Source organism: Neomonachus schauinslandi, chromosome 2 (assembly GCF_002201575.2).
Source record: "Neomonachus schauinslandi chromosome 2, ASM220157v2, whole genome shotgun sequence".
NCBI classification, from domain to species: Eukaryota; Metazoa; Chordata; class Mammalia; order Carnivora; family Phocidae; genus Neomonachus; species Neomonachus schauinslandi.
In genome coordinates, this window is record NC_058404.1 from 73,537,062 (window position 1) to 73,554,879 (window position 17,818).

Below are 17,818 nucleotides of genomic sequence, written 5' to 3' on the forward strand. Positions count from 1 at the left end.
CGGGCGCGGGGCGGAGGGGCGGTGCTCCCGGAGGCGGTCTGCGCGCGCTACCGCAGGACCCGGGGAGGGGCCGCCGCAGGCACAGCTCGCCCCCGGCGCGCGCGGGGCAGGGCGGCCCCCCCACCCCGCCCCGCGTCCTCCCGGAGACCCTCCCCCGCCCGCGCGGCGCGAGGGACCGCGCGGCCGAGGGCGGGCGCCGCGGCGGAAGCATGGCCGCGGCGGCCGCGGTGCGCAAGGCGGCGCGGGTGCTGGAGGCGCCTCCCCAGCACGAGCAGGTACCGGGCGCGGGACGCGGGGCGCAGGCCGGGGAACACGGTGCTAGAGTCCCGAGGCTCACGTTGGGGCTGGGTGGCCGCACGGACGGGTGTCCGAATCCCCCGCCCCGGCGCGGGATGGAGGGGCAATGACCTTTCTGGAAGGTGCTCGTTGCTTCGCCTCACCCTACCCTACCCCAGGGGAGATGAACCCCTCTCCATTTCCCTCTTTCCTTCTCCCTCTTCTGCTCCTTCTCCCCTTTCTCCTCCCCTACCCCTCCTTCTTCCAGCTTCTCCCCCCCCTCCCCCCCCCCCGCCCACGCAGCGCCCCCTTCCCCCCCCCCCCCCTCTCCTCCCCCCCCCCCCCCCCCCCCCCCACGTCTCCTCCTGAAGGACCCTTATCCGACTCATCCCTATCTATTCCCTGTCCTCCGTACTGGCTGCCCCTCTCTCCTCCTCGCTCCCTGGCAGAAGCCCCAGGGCCCAGGTGAAGGCCGTGGGCATTAAAAGAGGACAGCTGAAGGGTGCTGGGTGTACCTCACGCTTGACTTTACGGTTCTCAAACTGCAGCGTGCATCACAATCACTGAAGGCTAGTTAAAAAGCAGATAGACAGTTGGGCTCTGCCCCCAGCCAGGGTTTCTAATTCCTGACATCAGGGATAGTGCCTGACTACCTATTTGCAAGTCTGACTAGTTACCAGGAGGTGCTGATGCACAAGCTTTGAGAACCTCTGGGCTAGCACTTTCCTCCCCCAGACTCTCCCCCCATTGCCCTTTAGTGATTTCAAATCCAAGTCATTAATATTTTTCATTTATAGACGATTCGTAGGCCATGATCACATACTGGGAACTGTGCTACTCATGGGTAAAGAGGCGGTTAGAGGTATACTCTGGGAGTTCACATCCTGGGAAGAAAGTATAACAAGGATAAAATAACTCATAGAGGATGGGAAGAGATTACTGTCCCCAAAGAGGTTCGAGTGAAGTTTTGTAGGATTTCTAGGAGCAAGGAATTGCTTCTGACAGGGAGGGTGGGCAAAGCTGATTGGAGGTGGGGGTGTGGCATGGCTATTGTGAGCTGGACCTCAGAGGATGGATGAGATTCCACGTGGCCATGAGGGGAAATGAGAATTCTCCATGGAGGAAACAGGAATACCAAATTACTTGAGGTGAAAAAAATTGTTGGGGAGTGGTCGTGGATATTCACTATGATCCTGGCAGAAATCCAGGGTTCATGAAGGCTTGTAGGAAGGCAGAGCTGAGTTATGACAAATCTTGTAACACACTATGCATTGGGGATCTATTCTCTAAAATGGGGAAGCTATAAGGGAACTCTATGACTTACTTGCTGGTTTCAGACCCAGATCAGATCATTCACAGTGGGTTATGGATGAAGAAGTCTGCAAGCTGGGAAGGGCAGAAGACTGGCAGAGTTACTTCGGCAGCTGATGTTTGCTGTCCCTTAAGGCTGTCATCACTGCCTTGCCCACTGCCCTCAGGAGACATGGTCCCTTGTTAACTCTTCCCCAGGAGGAACTCACAGCTTTTCCCTCAATCCCCCATAGCAGAGCCATGTGGTCCAGGGACCAACAGCCAAGGTGTCACCTGGGAGCCAATTAGAAATGCAGTCTCAGTCCCCCACCCCAAACCTGCTGGCCTAAAATCTGCATTTTAACCAAACCCCTGGGTGACTGCACATCAAAGTTTGAGAAGTACTAATTTAAAACAGACTTTATAAGAGCTGAGGATAAGACAGGAAAAATAGATATGGTTACTGACCACCCCAACCCCGTAAGAATTTACTGACCACCCGGGGCGCCTGGGTGGCTCAGTCAGTTAAGCGGCTGCCTTCGGCTCAGGTCATGATCCCAGGGCCCTGGGATCAAGCCCCGCATCGGGCTCCCTGCTCAGCGGAGAGCCTGCTTCTCCCTTTCCCTCTGCTTGCTGCTCTGACTACTTGTGCTCTCTATCTCTCTGTCAAATAAATAAATTAAAAAAAAAAAAAATCTTTAAAAAAAAAAAGAATTTACTGACCACCCTGTATATTACAGCACCCTCTGACTCTAAACCTTACTTAGTTTCATTCATCATCCTTATTACCCCCTGAAGCATGTCTAGTTGTATATTTGTTTTTCTGAGAACCTCCATCACCTTGGAAGCTCCAGCAAAGGAAGCACTTGATCTGCTTTGCTGGCTACTGTATTTCCAGAACCCAGCACAGAGTCTGGCAAATGGCAGGGCCTCAGGAAATGTCTATTGGACAAATAAGTGAGTGAATAATAAACATACAACCTCGTGATCTGGGACTTTAGTCTGCCCAGCTCCCTGTGTTACCTCTTTATGACAAACACCATCTCCCTATTCCCCACCCTCCTCCCCAGCTATATCCCCTGTGGTCTTGAGAGCCAGCTACACCCTATCTGCTCCTGAGACTCCTCAAAGTTGGGGTGCAAGAGAGCAGATAGCGGGGATTCAGCAGTTTGTTCTTCTGCTTGTCTGAGGCCTGCTTTGCAACCTCTGATTTCCCCCAGAGGACCTACCTCTGCCCCAGCATTGTTCTCTGCCTTGGAGTAGGCCTGACATAACCCCTCCCTCCCCCTCCAGCCATGGAAGCTTTGTCCTCACCCGGTGACATGGATTCCATATCACTAAACACAGCCCTCCAAGCCTGACACGTCCTTACCTCCCTCACATACGTCCCAGGGACACCAGTAGTTTGAGTTGACTGTTCTGGTTTTGTCAGGCATTTTAGCAAGATTTTTCTTTTTCTTTTTTTTTTTTTTTTAAGATTTTATTTATTGAGAGAGAGAATGAGATAGAGAGAGCATGAGGCGGGGAGGGTCAGAGGGAGAAGCAGACTCCCCGCCGAGCAGGGAGCCCGATACGGGACTCGATCCCAGGACTCCAGGATCATGACCTGAGCCGAAGGCAGTCGCTTAACCAACTGAGCCACCCAGGCGCCCCATAGCAAGATTTTTCTAACAGGTGGGTTTTTGTGAGGAAAAAGTTGAAAGTGGGGAAACCCATTTGGAGGCAGCAGCTGAGGTGAGAAATGGTGAGGGCTGGTGCTGGGGGGGAGGCAGTTTTCAGATACACTTGACCCTTGAACAACACGGGTTCGAACCGCACAGGTCCATGTATACATGGATTATTGACAGTGCAGTACTATAAATGCATTTGCCTTAGGGTTTTCTTAATAACATTTTCTTTCCTGTAGCTGACATTATTGTAAGAACACAGTAATAATACATATAACTTACACAGATTTGTTGATCAGCTGTTTATGTTATTGGGAAGGCTTCTAGTCCACAGCAGGCTATTAGTAGTTAAGCCTTGGGGAATCAAGTTATACCCCAATTTCTGACTGTATGGGGGCCTGGCACCCCTAGTCCTTGCATCATTCAGAGGTCAACTGTGTCTTGACTGAGTGTGTGATGTGCCAGACAGGGGGTAAGACCAGTCTGGCACATGATGTGCCATTCAGGGTGGGGTAAGACCAGTAATAAATCACCAGTGACTATGCTGTGTGGTAACAGTGTTCAGTGGACAACAGATCTACTGGAGAGGCCTAACCCCAAAGGCTTCCTGAAGGAAGTGGAATCCAGGGCATCCCCAAATGGTGCCTGGGGGTGGAGGAAGAGCATTCAGGGAAGGAAGGTTCTGCTTGGCTGGAGCAGAGGGTGTGTAGAGAGAAATGAAGCTGAAAAAGGCCACAGGAGCCATGTTAGTGACAAGCGTAGCCACTTGGGTTTCGAGCGGGGGATCCGGTGTGATCAGTTTGCTTGTACTTGGATCACCCTCACTGTCTGAAGGGAGAAAAGGAGTGAAGGCAAGAGTCCCTCCGGGAAGAAGGGAACACTCTACACGCCGGGTTGGATCTCTCCTCAGGCTGAGGGAGGCCTTCCCTTGCCAAGCCGTCTAAAGGGTAACAGCCCCTCCCTGTGCTGGCCCTTCTTTACCACACACTCGGTTTCGTTTCTTCATAGAATTTACCACCTTAGGTCATCGTTTTCCTTACTTGTTTATTGTCCATACTTTCTCTAGAACACAAGGCTCCATTCATGAGAACAGGAGCCTTGTGTGTCTTACCTTTATCATATGCCGGCTCTTAGCCCAGGGCCTGGCGCCCAGGAGGTACTCAATAGATATTTGTTCAATGAATGAAGAGAATGGTTGGCATAGAGGCCGTTGAGGTGGAAGGAAGTGGGTTGCCGGGTATTTTCGTAAGGTCAGCAGGAGAGTACTGGGTTGGAGGTGGAAGGCTAGGGTCAAGAGTGGTGTCCCATATTTCTGTTTTGAATGATTGGATAGATGGGATGTGGAGCTGCTGAGTGAGAAGGGGGAACTGAAATGGAAGCAGGTTGGGGGTAAATTAATATGTTCAGGTTGGGGCAGGTTGAGTTTGTGTGTCTGAGGGACATCCAAGTGGAGATCTGTAGAAGGCACTTGGGTAGAAGAATCTGAAGCTCAAAAGTGAGCTAAAAGGGGAAGAGAGATAAATAGGAATGTGCTGCAGGGAAAAAGGACTTGGCGACTCAGAGACAAGGAAAAAGGAGAAGCAGAATCAAAATGACTTCTTCAACTGAGGGTTGTTGGAGTGGAGGGATGGGGTGGCTGGGTGATAGACACTGGGGAGGGTATGTGCTATGGTGAGCGCTGTGAATTGTGTGATGAATCACAGACCTGTACTTCTGAAACAAATAATACGTTATATGTTAATAAAACATTTTATAAAAAGTAAAACATGTTATTCCTAAAAAAAAAAAAAAGACTTCATTTAAGTGACATATGTTCATGCAGAATAGTCAATATAGACAGGTATAAAAAAGGAGTAAATATTCCAATAGACATCAGCATTCATGGATCATTCCTGTTAGCACTTTGGTGACCATTCTGGACATCTTTCTTCCGGATGGTTCTTGATTCTATGTGACTCTATATTTACATTAATAGGTTTACATTATATAAAACTGTTTTTGAAGCATGCTTTTTCTCTTAACAGTATGTCATGGAGATACTTCTATGTCAATAAATATAGATCTGCACAATCATTTTAAAGAGCCAACAGATTTCCTTTGTTATAGATATATCATAACTCATTAACTGATCCCGCATGGGTTGACACACAGATTGTTGCCAATTTCTCAATATTATAAATAAAACTATGCAAACACCTGTGTCATCTTTCCCTGTGTATTTTTCTCTTCATTTTGTGAGAGAATATTCCTAGACTATTCTACATAGGATAAACGAATACTTAAAATTTTGACATGCCTCGCCAAATTTCTGTCCAGAGAAACTTGTCTTAATGTACACAACACATCTGAAGGGCATGAGAAGACCATTTTTCCTCATCAGCTCTGGCTACTAAACGTTTTTCCCCTTGTCATACTTTTAAGTGAAAATCATATCTTACTGTTATGGACGTTTTTTTCCTTTTAATGTTAATTTTTATTAAAATTATGTACGTCCACATTTTAAGGAGTCCAATAGTTCTACAAGACTTAAAACAAAAAAAAACAATGGGACCCCATGACCACTGCACCCTTTCCCATTCCTGATTTCCCACTCTCCAGAGGCAGCAACCTTCAGCTGTTCTCAGGAACCAGTGGTGGACCCTCCCCAGCAGGCGGCAGGCGGCAGGCGGCAGGCGGCAGGCGGGGGTCCGCACAGGGCAGCAGCGTTCTCATCCGCACAGAAGATTCCAGGGCTCAGAGAGCTTTATCCTTCCCAATCCCACGGATGTCCCTTCTCACCTTCAGCCCTGCAGTTGGAGGGGGGGGGTATCCAGAAGCAGGAGAGTGCAGGGGCTACTTCCCAGCCCACCCCATGTATCCCACCTCCCCACCCCCAGCCCACAGGCACCCTGGGTTCTCTGCCCACAGTAATCAAGTGATTGTGCCTCATCCAGGGCTGGAGTGAATGGACAGCCACTGTACCTTTTCCCCTAGTCTCTGCCTGTCTGCCCCTGGCCCAGCCAGCTACCTCACTGTCCCTAAGAGAAGGTGGGGCTGGGGGACCCTGGGGTCTAAAGATTCAACTAGCCCTCTCAATGGACCCCATGAGGCTCTCCATGTGACCCCAACCTGGTTTCTGGTCCAACCAAATTCCCCAAAGTCCCACAAGTTTTCCACCATCCCTCTGGGCAAGCCTCGGACTCTGAGCTCCTCCTGGCTAACCACCCTCACCCTCAAAATAAAGTTCCAACTTTCATTCTACCTAGGAAAAAAAAAAAAAAAGTCTGTTTTTGTTTTTTTTACTTAATAATTTCTGATCTCTACCTCGTACTTAAAAATACTTTGTCCACTACATGATTATTAAAACACTTACCCATATTGTCTTCTAATGCTTTTAAGACTTTCTTTTTTACGTTTAAGTATTTGATCCATCTGGAATTTATTTTGAGATGGGGTATGGATACAGCTCTATATTTTTTTCCAAATGCCCAACCAGTTGTCTCAGCAATATTTGTTGAACAATCCATTTTTTTTTCTCACTGACTTGAAGTGACTCATTTATCATATGTGCTTGGATCTGTTCCTGGACCCTGTCTGTGTTCTGTCCACTCATCTGTCTTCCTATTCCTGGACCAGTAATACTCTCAATTAATTTCTGTGGCTTTATTGTGTATTTCAGCATTTGGTAGGCCACTTGTCCAGTATTTACTCTTCTGAGTTTTCCTGGCTATCCTTATATGCTTATTTTTCCAAATGAATTTTAGTGTCATTTTAATTCCAAAATAAATCCTCATAAGATATTAAATGGGCTTGCATAATAACATACTAGAAAAATTGTCAAAAAGTAGACTCCACCCTAGGAAAAAAATAGTGTACTATAGGGAACTATTACTAGAAAAGAGATATCTGTGAAAATATCATCATCATCATAATCATTATATTCACTTTTTCCCTAGGAAATGAGAGTATTTTTCAGTACACTTGATCTAACGAAGTTCTTAACTTGTGTTTAGCAGAAAACTTTTCAACTCTAATTTCCACTCCCTAAGCTTTTCTGGTCTTCAGTAGAATAATTTATCATACTTCACTAAAAATGACTTAGAATCTGGTGGATAGTTACACATTTAGGCCCAGGGCTATATGACTAGTAAAAGGCAAAGGTAATTTTTCTTCTCAACTTAACTAAAAATTCAGTTCCCTTTTTTTTTTTTAGATTTTATTTATTTACTTATTTGAGAGAGAGCATGAGAGAGAGAGAGAGAGCACCAGAGGAAAGAGAGGCAGAGGGAAAGGGAGAAGCAAGCTTCCTGCTGAGCAGGGAGCCCGATGCCGGGGCTTGATCCTAGGACTCCGGGATCATGACCTGAGCTGAAGGCAGATGCTTAATGACTGAGCCACCCAGGCGCCCCCTTCAGTTCCGTTTTTTAAGTTGACTTTAATAAGAAGCACTGTGAACCCCATGATCCTGAATAGCAAAAAGAGAAGCAGCCAGGGAATCCTATAGGTTATAACTCTTTTTTTTTTTTTTAAGATTTTATTTGTCAGAGAGGAAGAGAGAGAGAGCAAGAGAGCACAAGCAGGGGGAGTGGCAGGCAGAGGGAGAAGCAGGCTCCCCACGGAGCAGGGACTCCCATGTGGGGCTCCATCCCAGGACCCTGGGTCCACGACCTGAGCCAAAGGCATCCGCTTAACCAACTGAGCCACCCAGGCGCCCCTAGATTATAACTGTTAATTGAGTTAATTGGCCTTTGGATTAAGCACCAACAAAACTCTTATGTAGCATCTTATTTATACTCACAATATTCCCAGCAAAGTTAACAAGAGCAGCTATCCTATCAATCTCCAGTTTCTAATACGGGAACTGAGACAATCACAGGATAGTGCTGTGCCCAGGGTCACCCAAGGAACCAGTTAGCTCAATGTTCAGTGCCGGGTGGTGCTAAATAGATGCATGGTTCAGGGCTCTAAACCCATGCAATATTTCTTTACCCCGAAGCAGCAGTCCGCAGAGAGGGAGGGACCTATCAGACAGGGGGGACTCCTGTACTACTACTCCCTAAGGGTGGCCCCTAAGGCTTTGCTCCTAGAAGGCAGCACTGGAGCCCAGCTGTTTGAATGTCGGGGACCACCTGATGGAATCATCCAGAAGCAGGGGAGCCATAGAGAAGCTGCTGGCATCACCGGCTGCTTCACCCACTTCCCCTTTCCTGGCATTCTCTAGCAAGTCCTGGTACTGTGCAAATTTTGCCTAAGCCTCTCCCTAGCAGTGTCATCTGAAGCCTTGTCCTCTCTTCTAAGGGAACCCCTCAAGCCTCTGGCAGAAGCACAGGTTTTATTATGGAATCTATTTATCCTGAGTCAGAGAAACCTAGACTGAACTATGGATGGCACTGTTTTTTCCCATCGGTCAAACTTGGTGGTGCCATTTGAAGATACAGAAAGAACACCTAGTTAGGATCATATTTGTGTAACAAATGCTTTATTTTATTTGCCTTCCCTTCTTTGCCATCATTGGGGATTTTCGCTCTAAACATATAGGATGAGGGATTAAGCTCTCTGTGCTCTCCATGAAAATTATAAGATTATGTCTTTTCAAGGATTGCCTTAAAGGTCTCAAATGACCAAATGTAGTGGATTAGCTGTGCTCAAGGGAAGGCAGCACGTGGTACAATCTGTAGGTCATCCAAAAGCACTTCCTGGGGTGGGGTCTGTGCTCTCCAGCTCAGTCTGCAAGGGCAAGGCTGTAGATTAAATTAGCAGGACACAAAAAAATGCTCCAAACAAGTAAAGCGTCTGGTCATCTCTGTGTCTAAAACCTTGAACTTGGAGATATTTACTCACCGGCATCATTTAATACACCAGCAAGAGATGTTTTTTAGGATTCCCATATCCTATCCCAAAAGCCAGGGTGACACTGCCTACTGGGAGGCCACTCTCTACAGTCTTCACTGAATTGCCAAATAAACTATGGGACTGGCGCCTCATCTGGTTCTCTGACTTAGGAGCAGAATCAAATATTTATTAATACTAACCTGAATACTCTTGTTGTGTGTGTGTGTGTGTGTGTGTGTGTGTGTGTGTGTGTATGTTAGTTCCGGAAGCAAATATTCTACTAGGGCTTTCATCCTAAGTTACTCTAGTACTAGGAAACATCACTGTTTTTCATGGTTTGGGTTTCCCAAGTAATGCTATAAAATACAAGCTGAAAAAACAAAGAAATTTTGAGAAGGGGTCTTTTTGTTTTTTCTGTTTTTTTTTTCAGATCTCTCACACAAAGCTTTCTGCGGATGATGAGTGGAAGTAAGTGATGAGTCTTTTTTTTTTTTTTACAGCCGTTATACTAAATATTACATTTCCACCTTAACAGTTTGAGAAATTAAATGAAGCTATGATTTATTTGTAAATGTCTCAGGCTACAGACGGCGGGCTAGCACAGCATGCATGCGCACTGATAGCATGAACCAAAACCACAGGGATTTCACCTGTTTCCTACAGTGTGCTTCACGCAGTCCCACAAAGCTAGATTTGTATGTCCCTTCAAAATAGGGCAGTGTCAAGTTAGTTTTTATTTTAGGCACAAGATACATCTGGTTTTCTTTATATGCTGTTTCCCCTGTGTTCTGGTACTTACTAGGGGGCCATTAGGGCTCTGTGGGCACCAAAAGAAATGAAACAAAAATGAAAAGTTCCTCTTTTTTTGCATTATGGTAATCAATTATGAATGTATTCCTAATCAAAATAGGAAATACTTACTATATTTACAAACTACTTTATACTTTCCAAAATACTTCCACATAGGCTAACCATTTGAGATATGTTTTCATTATATTTATATATACACAAAATAGATGAATGTCATAAAGCATATTTTGTTTTATATCTATGCAAGCCCTGTTTTAGACCAATGATAAATTCACTTTTCTATCTACATGGCCTAAGTTGAAAGTCTATTCATTAAATAGAATATTAAATAGTTATTTTGGATTTGGGGCTGTAAAGACTATAAGTGCTTGTACCCTTTTATTTTTCTTCACTTCCCATTTCTTCAAAGGAACGAGTGTATTTTTTAACGAACTTCTGAAAATCATTCTTGTCTCTCAAGCTCAGCTTCCAACGCAGAGACTATTAACAATGTAATTTTATTCAGGTTGCTTACCTGATATGGACTTCAGCCTCTTCATTTGATAAATGTAGGGGTTTCAGTACATCTAATGTACCTGCCAGCGTGAAGGTTCTAAGATTCCATCTCAAAGGTGAACTCAGTATTTACTAGGCTCTGCAGGCTCATTTCTACACATTCTCCAGCAGGGGGCACCCTCAGTGCCCTTTTCAGAGGCACTTGGCACTTTACTCTTTAGTGTAGCTGTAGAAATTACCGGTAAAGGGGGAGAACCCAACCTGCGTACCCAATGAGTGCCTTTAAAACGTCACAATCTTATGGCACAGAATCTTACCCTGCAGTGTTTTCTGATGGGTACATCAAATGCACACTATAACCAGTCATAAGTGGAAACTTCAAGAGATTTCTTGACTGATGGTGCCCCATTGGGGGTGAAATGCTAACCACTATTAATAAAGTATTTGATTGGCGACATTCATAATTTTCCCATTTCCCCTAATCTTGACCCTGGACAGCTCTCTCTTCCTCTAACCCTGTGGTTCTCAATCTTGGCTGCACCTTAAAATCACATGTGGAACTTGAACTGCCATGACAAGTACCACAGCCCTGGTGGCTTAAAACAACAAAAATTTACTTCCTCATGGTTCTGGGGGCAAGAAGTCAAAGGTCAAGGTGTCAGCAGGTCTGGTTTCTCCTGACACTTCTTGGCTTGCCTGCCTTCTCACGGCACCTTCACATGGTCTTCCCTCTGTGTGAGTTTATATCCAAATAGCCTCTTCTTAGATGGACACCAGTCGGATTGGGGCCCAATTCAGGGATGGCATTGAACCTTATTTACCTCTCTAAAGTTCCTATCTCCAAATACAGTCACCTTCTGAGGAACCAGGGGGCGGGGGGGTAGGACTTCAATATATGAATGGGGGTGGGTACGGGTCAGCCCGTAACACGCAGAAAGGGTCATTTAATTGACCTGGGCACAGCTTGGACACTGGGACTTTTAAAAGCTCCCTAGTGATTTCCAATTTATAGCCAACATCAAGAACCACTGCTCTAGGCTTTCTTTGAAGTCACTTTGGCTATAGGAAGTTAAACCAGATTACATACTGTTATAGTGTTTTCTCTACCATTACGCAAACCCAAGAGTCCAGCTAAAAACTGAGACATTCAGCCATCATCTGAATGTTTGTGCCGGCCTAAGATAATACGTGGGCTTCTCCTTTCTCCTTATAATGAAAAAAACATGTATACGGCTCACTCAGGAGTGTTCTGGATCCCTTTGGATAATAATCTCTCCATTGACACCATGTGCAGGATATCCTTTTACTTCAGAATATTAAAAGTTACTTGAAATTACCACTATTTTACTGTTTTGACTTTCAAAAACAGCAATTGCATATGATTTAACCTAATAATCATTATTATTCCTCATTTAAGAACAAATAAAATAACATGGGCTTTGCAGTTTTAGAACAATCCTGTGAAGTACAGAGGGATCATGATTTTAAGTTTGCAAAGGAGGATACCGAGGTGCAGAGAGGATGAGTGACTTTCGAGAGTCTGTATGGCGACGACGTGGCAGATTGGGGACTGGCACCCAAGTCTTTCCAGAGCCCATCAGTGACTTTTTTGGCCCCATCACTTCACTTGAAAGGACAAGGCCGAGGCTAAAACCACACAGGCTAGCTAAGGGCTGAGAGGAATTGGTTTCCCTGATGAACTCAGGCTCCTCCTCTCTGCAGCCCCCTCCTCAAGCCTGGGAGAAAAGGAAAAACCAAGAAAAACTTAGGAAAACTGTAATCAAACTTAAAACCCCCTACATTCGAAATCTCCAATTGCTTTCCATGAGCCCAGACATTTTTTTTTTCCCCTAAATGTGCTGTGCAAGGGTTGAAGGCTTTTTCAGATGACCTCATTTGCTGGTTCCAGCTTGCAGCAGGAGAGGATGTACAAGATGCACCAGGGCCATGAGTCCATGCACGTGGAGATGATCTTGATCTTCCTCTGCACCCTGGTCATCGCCCAGATAGTGCTGGTACAGTGGAAACGGAGGCATGGCCAGTCCTACAACGTGAGTTGCCCCAGGGGCTCTGGAAGCCTGCTCCCATTCCTGCCACATCCCTCCTTTCTTACCGCTTTGAAGGAAATGTTTTGGTCTAAGTCAGTGGTTCTCAACTGGGTGCAGTCTTGCCCCCAGGAGATATTTGGCAACATCTGGAAACATTTTTGATGGTCATGCCTTAGTGGGAGGGGAGAGGGGGATGGGAATTGCTTCTGGCATCTAGCGGGTAGAGGCCACAGATGCCGCTAAACATGCACAGGACAGCTCCTCACGGTAAAACGTCAATAGTGACAAGATGAAGAAACCTTGGTTTAAGTAAAGCAGTTTTCCTTTAGCATGAACAACTTCTGCCAATGGCCTAGGAGAAGGAGGATTAGGAATAGTAGCAACAAAAGATTGAGGCTAACTTTGTTTAATTAGCAATAAATTCTCTTGGCATCGATAGCTGGCGTATCTATGGAAATGTGTTAATGCAAACGTTGCACTGACCTCAGCAACACAGAGCATGATCCCCTTTGCACAGACCAATCCCACTTGAGCATGTCCATTGGAACTTTGCCATCTTGGGGCCTCAGGATCATAGCCGGGGGCCATCTTGGACCTGAGATCTTGCCATCGTAATGTTTCAGCCGTGGTTCTCAAATCTTAAGGGGCATCAGAATCACCTGAGACGTGAATCACATTGTTAATCAGATTCCCAGGTCCCACCCCCAGAGTCTCTGATTCAATAGCAGCCCAAGAATTTGCATGTCTAACAAGTTCCCAGGTGGTGCTGATGCTCCTGGTCCGAGACCACATTTGAGAAACAGTCATTTAGACTAGAGTATGTTGCAAAGAAAGAAGGTCCTCAATTAACGCTCCACATGGTGCTGGCTCTTGGACTGGTCATTGTATAAGAAGACTTGTCTGTGACATACGAAGTGCTGGCTTAGACCAGTATTTTATTGTATTTTATTTTTACCCATCATAAAAACTATTCCCGGTGTAGCACAGGATCTAAAGGAATTCTTTTGAATTCTGTATAATGTTTAAGTTTAGACAATTTGTAAATTTTATTTAGAAAGGGAAATCTTGTCTTTTTGTTGTTTAAGCAAACACATTTATTTTCTGTCGTGCCACCATTGTCTTGTCAATTAAAATAAACATCCTCTATATTGTACTTGAACAAACTGTTTATAAAAGAAAAAGGCTAGAATAAAACTTCATTAGTTATTCACTCATATCAAAGAAAAGCTCCTTAAATATATCTTAACCATGGTTTTCTTATCTGCAAAATGGAAATAACCTAATATACAGAATTTCTGGACTCCTTAAGTAAGAAGAAAACTGGATTCCTAAGGAAACCACTCGTAGCCCTGCTCCATCAGTCCTTTATAACTGATAATGATCTCTGGATTAGATATTTTAAAACATGCTCAGTTTCCATGGCAACACAGGTGTAGATGTTACATAGAAAGCCCCCTGCCCTGGAAAGTAAATGCCTCGTGAGCCAACTGACCTACACTATGTCCCACTAGGAATCTGTCCCTGTCTTGTATTTGGAGAAATTACCCCTTTGTCAACTCCCTGAAGATGTATATCACGGCACCAGTCGACATGGAGCTCACACACTGGCTCTGCCTAGCCACAGATAGATCTGCCCGTGAGTCAGAGGCCACTTGAAGGACTTGTTGCCTTTGGAGTTTCAAACCCTTGATGACTCAGGCTACACCGTCACCAGGTAGACATCCCTGAGCTTAACAACTGTTGGTTAGCTGGAGTGGTCTTCCCAAATTGTTTCCTGTTGCTCACCGTCACAAGCTGTGCTGCCTGAAATAACTCTCTGGGCTTGTTACTTTGGCTGGCACCCCATCCCTCACCAATAACTGGACTCCCTTAGTCACCCCACTTCCGCTCTCCAAGGTTGCTGTTTCTGTGTTCTTCTGTCACACAGCTCCTCTATTTTATGGTTACCAACAGGGGCTCTGTGGTCCTAAGGATCCCCTTGGAGGTGACCAGATGCCTGTGATAGGAGCCTCCCTTAGAGTGATCCTGCCTGGCACTTTAGCAGAACCAGGAGCCTAGGTGAAGATACCCCACAGTGGTCAAGGACAGATTTGGGGTCATGGTGGCCCTGTTGGGATTCTCCTAGATTAGCTCATAGACATGATTGGCCTCTAGAATATTTTCCACTTCTTTGCCCATCAGTCCATCTCTATCCCAAAGGAATGTGTGGAGTAGCCCCTTTCCCCTGCATGTCTCTGTTGATAATATTTGGCTCAAGGTGAGAGCCAGCACATGAGGCTGGTATTTCTCATACTGCTGCCTCAAATTTGCCCCATACTTTGCAATTCTTCTTAAGGGTTCACCCAGGCATCAGAACACGGCCATTTCAGGAACTCTTGGTGGTAGCTGCAACCACTGAATCTGGAAATGGTTTCCAGAGCAACAGTAGCTGATTCCAGCCCTGGTTTCCAGCGTTCTTATTGTACTCTGCGTGAACCGTATCAAAAAAACCTGCGTCTGACATCCTACTCAACTTAACATCTTTGGGATGGAATTTGATATGGTCATGTTTCCACAAATGCTGACCTGAACAGCCTTATCATCCAGGGAGAACCTAACTTTTAAATTGTTTCTCTTGGCATCTAAGATTATGTGACACCTCGCAGAGCTACAGAGAGCTTTGAACACATTTATAAGATTCATGGCTCTTTTTTACAAGGGGCCATATAAGAGAATTTATTTCTATTATTCAATTTTGTAATCTCCACCAGTATATTAGTAATATATTAATATTTATAACATGTTAATTATGATTACTATAATATATTTATATATGTTACTATATATAAAGATTTATATACAAATTACTATTACTATTATAGTTGTGGTAGTGTGCTTTTTATACATTAAGTTACCTTGGGAGATAATTATTTTTTATTCCCTTTGTGAAATATAGTTCAGAGAGATTAAATAACTTGGTCAAGGTTATATAACTAATTAGTTGCAGAGTAGAGACTAGAATCCAACCTCCCTAGTTATTTTTTTTTCATATCAAGGATAAGCTCCTTAAATATCTCTGAGCCATAGTTTCCTAATCTGCAAAATGGAAATACTGAAGAAAGGAACCTGTTTCCAAAGTTACTGCGATTCAAAAACATTTCCCTGTGAGAACTTCTAGCATAGTGACTGATATATAGTGAGTGTTCAGTACCATTAGTTGACTCTGAATACATTCAAGGGCTATTGATATATGTAACAGTTTTACAAATTTAGTCATACATTGTAAAAGCAGTTTACTAATGAAAGAATCCTTTTCTGAACGCTTTTGTAAAGCTAAAGTGAATACTCAGCTATTAAGGTGTTAGGAGATTTCAATGTATTGTTTTTTCAAAGCAGTGCACCTGTCTCTCCTGCCTTGCCACACCCTCTGCTCTGCCATATGCTTTACCTGTAGAGTGTTCCCCAGGCTGATTTTGTGAGATATATTAATAGCAACCAGAGGCAGGATGGTGAATGGCAGAACACCAGCTTAGGAATTAGAAGACTTCAGCCACTCATTTAACCACAGTGAGCCTCAGGTTCCTGATCTTACAAATGATGAAATTTTTTAAAATAGGAAGGACTTTTGGTTATAGCTCTAACATGTAAAAAGCTTGAAAATCATCATCCCCATCTTATAACAAGAAAAAACTAGACAAACTGAATGTCAGTAAGTTTTCTTGGATCGATCAGAGAATTGAGGTCAGTGGAAAAACCACCACCATCTGGAAAGACAGGAGAATGGAGGGAATCACATCTGAGATCTGGCGACTGGGAGCAGAAGTTGTAAGAGCCACACAATGGTAGAAACCCTTAGGGGTAACTTCGAAGAATTGCTGCAAGTGGAGTTTAGAATAGTGTATGAGTGAGAAACTCTTGGGAGCCACAGTGTTAGGGGCTTCCCCATTTTTTTTTTTTTTTTTTAGGTTTTAGCTCTAGGAACCCCACCAGATTCCCATGGTATAAAGCCAAGAAAAACCCTTGTGCATCTGACAGGGGGAGGGAAAAGTAATTATTCTGAACTAGACCCAGAGTGTTCTCCATAACAAAGACCTACACAGCAATATAAATCAGAGCCTTCTCCACTGTGGGGGAAGAGAAATTACCCAACTCCAGCCCCCTCTAGCCTTCCTGTCTCACCTAAAGGGAAAACAAAATATTTAAAGCACTTGTGAAGGTCATGGTGCAGAGAGAGAGGCCCATGAAAAGATCAAGACTTAATCACAGAATAATAGAACACTTGCACTGTCCCCATGCCTTACCACCACATCAACAGGTATCCAGTATAACAGAGCATTAGAGCTGAAAGAGCTGCAAGACTCAGATGCTATACAAGAAGGAGTTTTTATGGAAACCCAAAGACAAAGAGGGAGACACAAACAAGTATACTAGTGGAAATTGAAGCCTCTGATATCTACAGCAGACATTAATCACAGCACAACTCCTAGCTAAATTAATACAAAAGATTTATGTCAGTTCTTATTACTCCACACATTATGTCTGCCTTTCAACCAAAATATAAAAGTCATGCTAAAAGGAAAATAAGACACAATCTGAAGAGACAAAGCAAGCATCAGAACCAGACCCAGATATTGCAGATTTGGGAATCATCACACTAGGAATTTAAAATAACTATGGTTAATATGCTAAGAGCTCTAATGGAAAAAGTAGATAACATGCAAAAAGAGATGAGTGATGTAAGCAAAGAGGTGGAAATTCTATGAAAAAATAAATGCTGGGGTGCCCAGGTGGCTCAGTTGGTTAAGTGACTGCCTTCAGCTCAGGTCATGATCCCAGAGTCCTGGGATCGAGCCCCACATCTGGCTTCTTGCTCAGCGGGGACCCTGCTTCTCCCTCTCTGTCTCCCTGCTACTCCACCTGCCTGTGCTCTCTCTCTCTCTGTCAAATAAATGAATAAAAATTCTTTAAAAAAATAAATGCTAAAATTAAAAAAGAAAACTGTAACTGAAATGAAGAATGCCTTCAGTGGGCTTATTAATAGACATGGTTGATGAAAGAATCAGGGAGCTTGAAGATAATATTAGTAGAAACTCCCCAAACTGAGATGCAAAGAGGAAAGAAAAGAATTTAAAAAAAACAAGAATATTCAAGAACTGTGGAACAGTTCCAAAAAACATAATATACACACATTGGAATACCAAAGGAGAAGAAAGAAATAATGGAGCTGAAGAAATATTTGAAGTAATAATGGCCAAGAATTGTTGTTTAATTAATGACAGACACCAAACCATAGACCTAAGAAGCAGAACAAATACTAATCTATACCTGGACATATCAAATTCCTTCTGCAGAAAGACAAAGAGAAAATTTTAAAATAGCCAGAGGGAAAAAACAGCTTACCTACTGAGGAATGAGGATAAGAATTGCATCAGACTTTTCTTC

The 17,818-nt window shown here is 44.3% G+C and overlaps 1 protein-coding gene across 1 annotated transcript in view; it reads left to right on the forward strand.

Annotated features, from left to right (window-relative positions):
* Positions 1-209: 209 nt before the first annotated feature.
* RNF175 (ring finger protein 175) overlaps positions 210-17,818 on the forward strand; it is a 47,141-nt gene continuing 29,532 nt past the window's right edge. The window contains exons 1-3 of the mRNA XM_021698736.1: positions 210-275; positions 9,475-9,512; positions 12,259-12,400. Coding sequence (XP_021554411.1) covers positions 210-275; positions 9,475-9,512; positions 12,259-12,400 — 246 coding nt within the window. The remainder of the gene's footprint in view (positions 276-9,474; positions 9,513-12,258; positions 12,401-17,818) is intronic.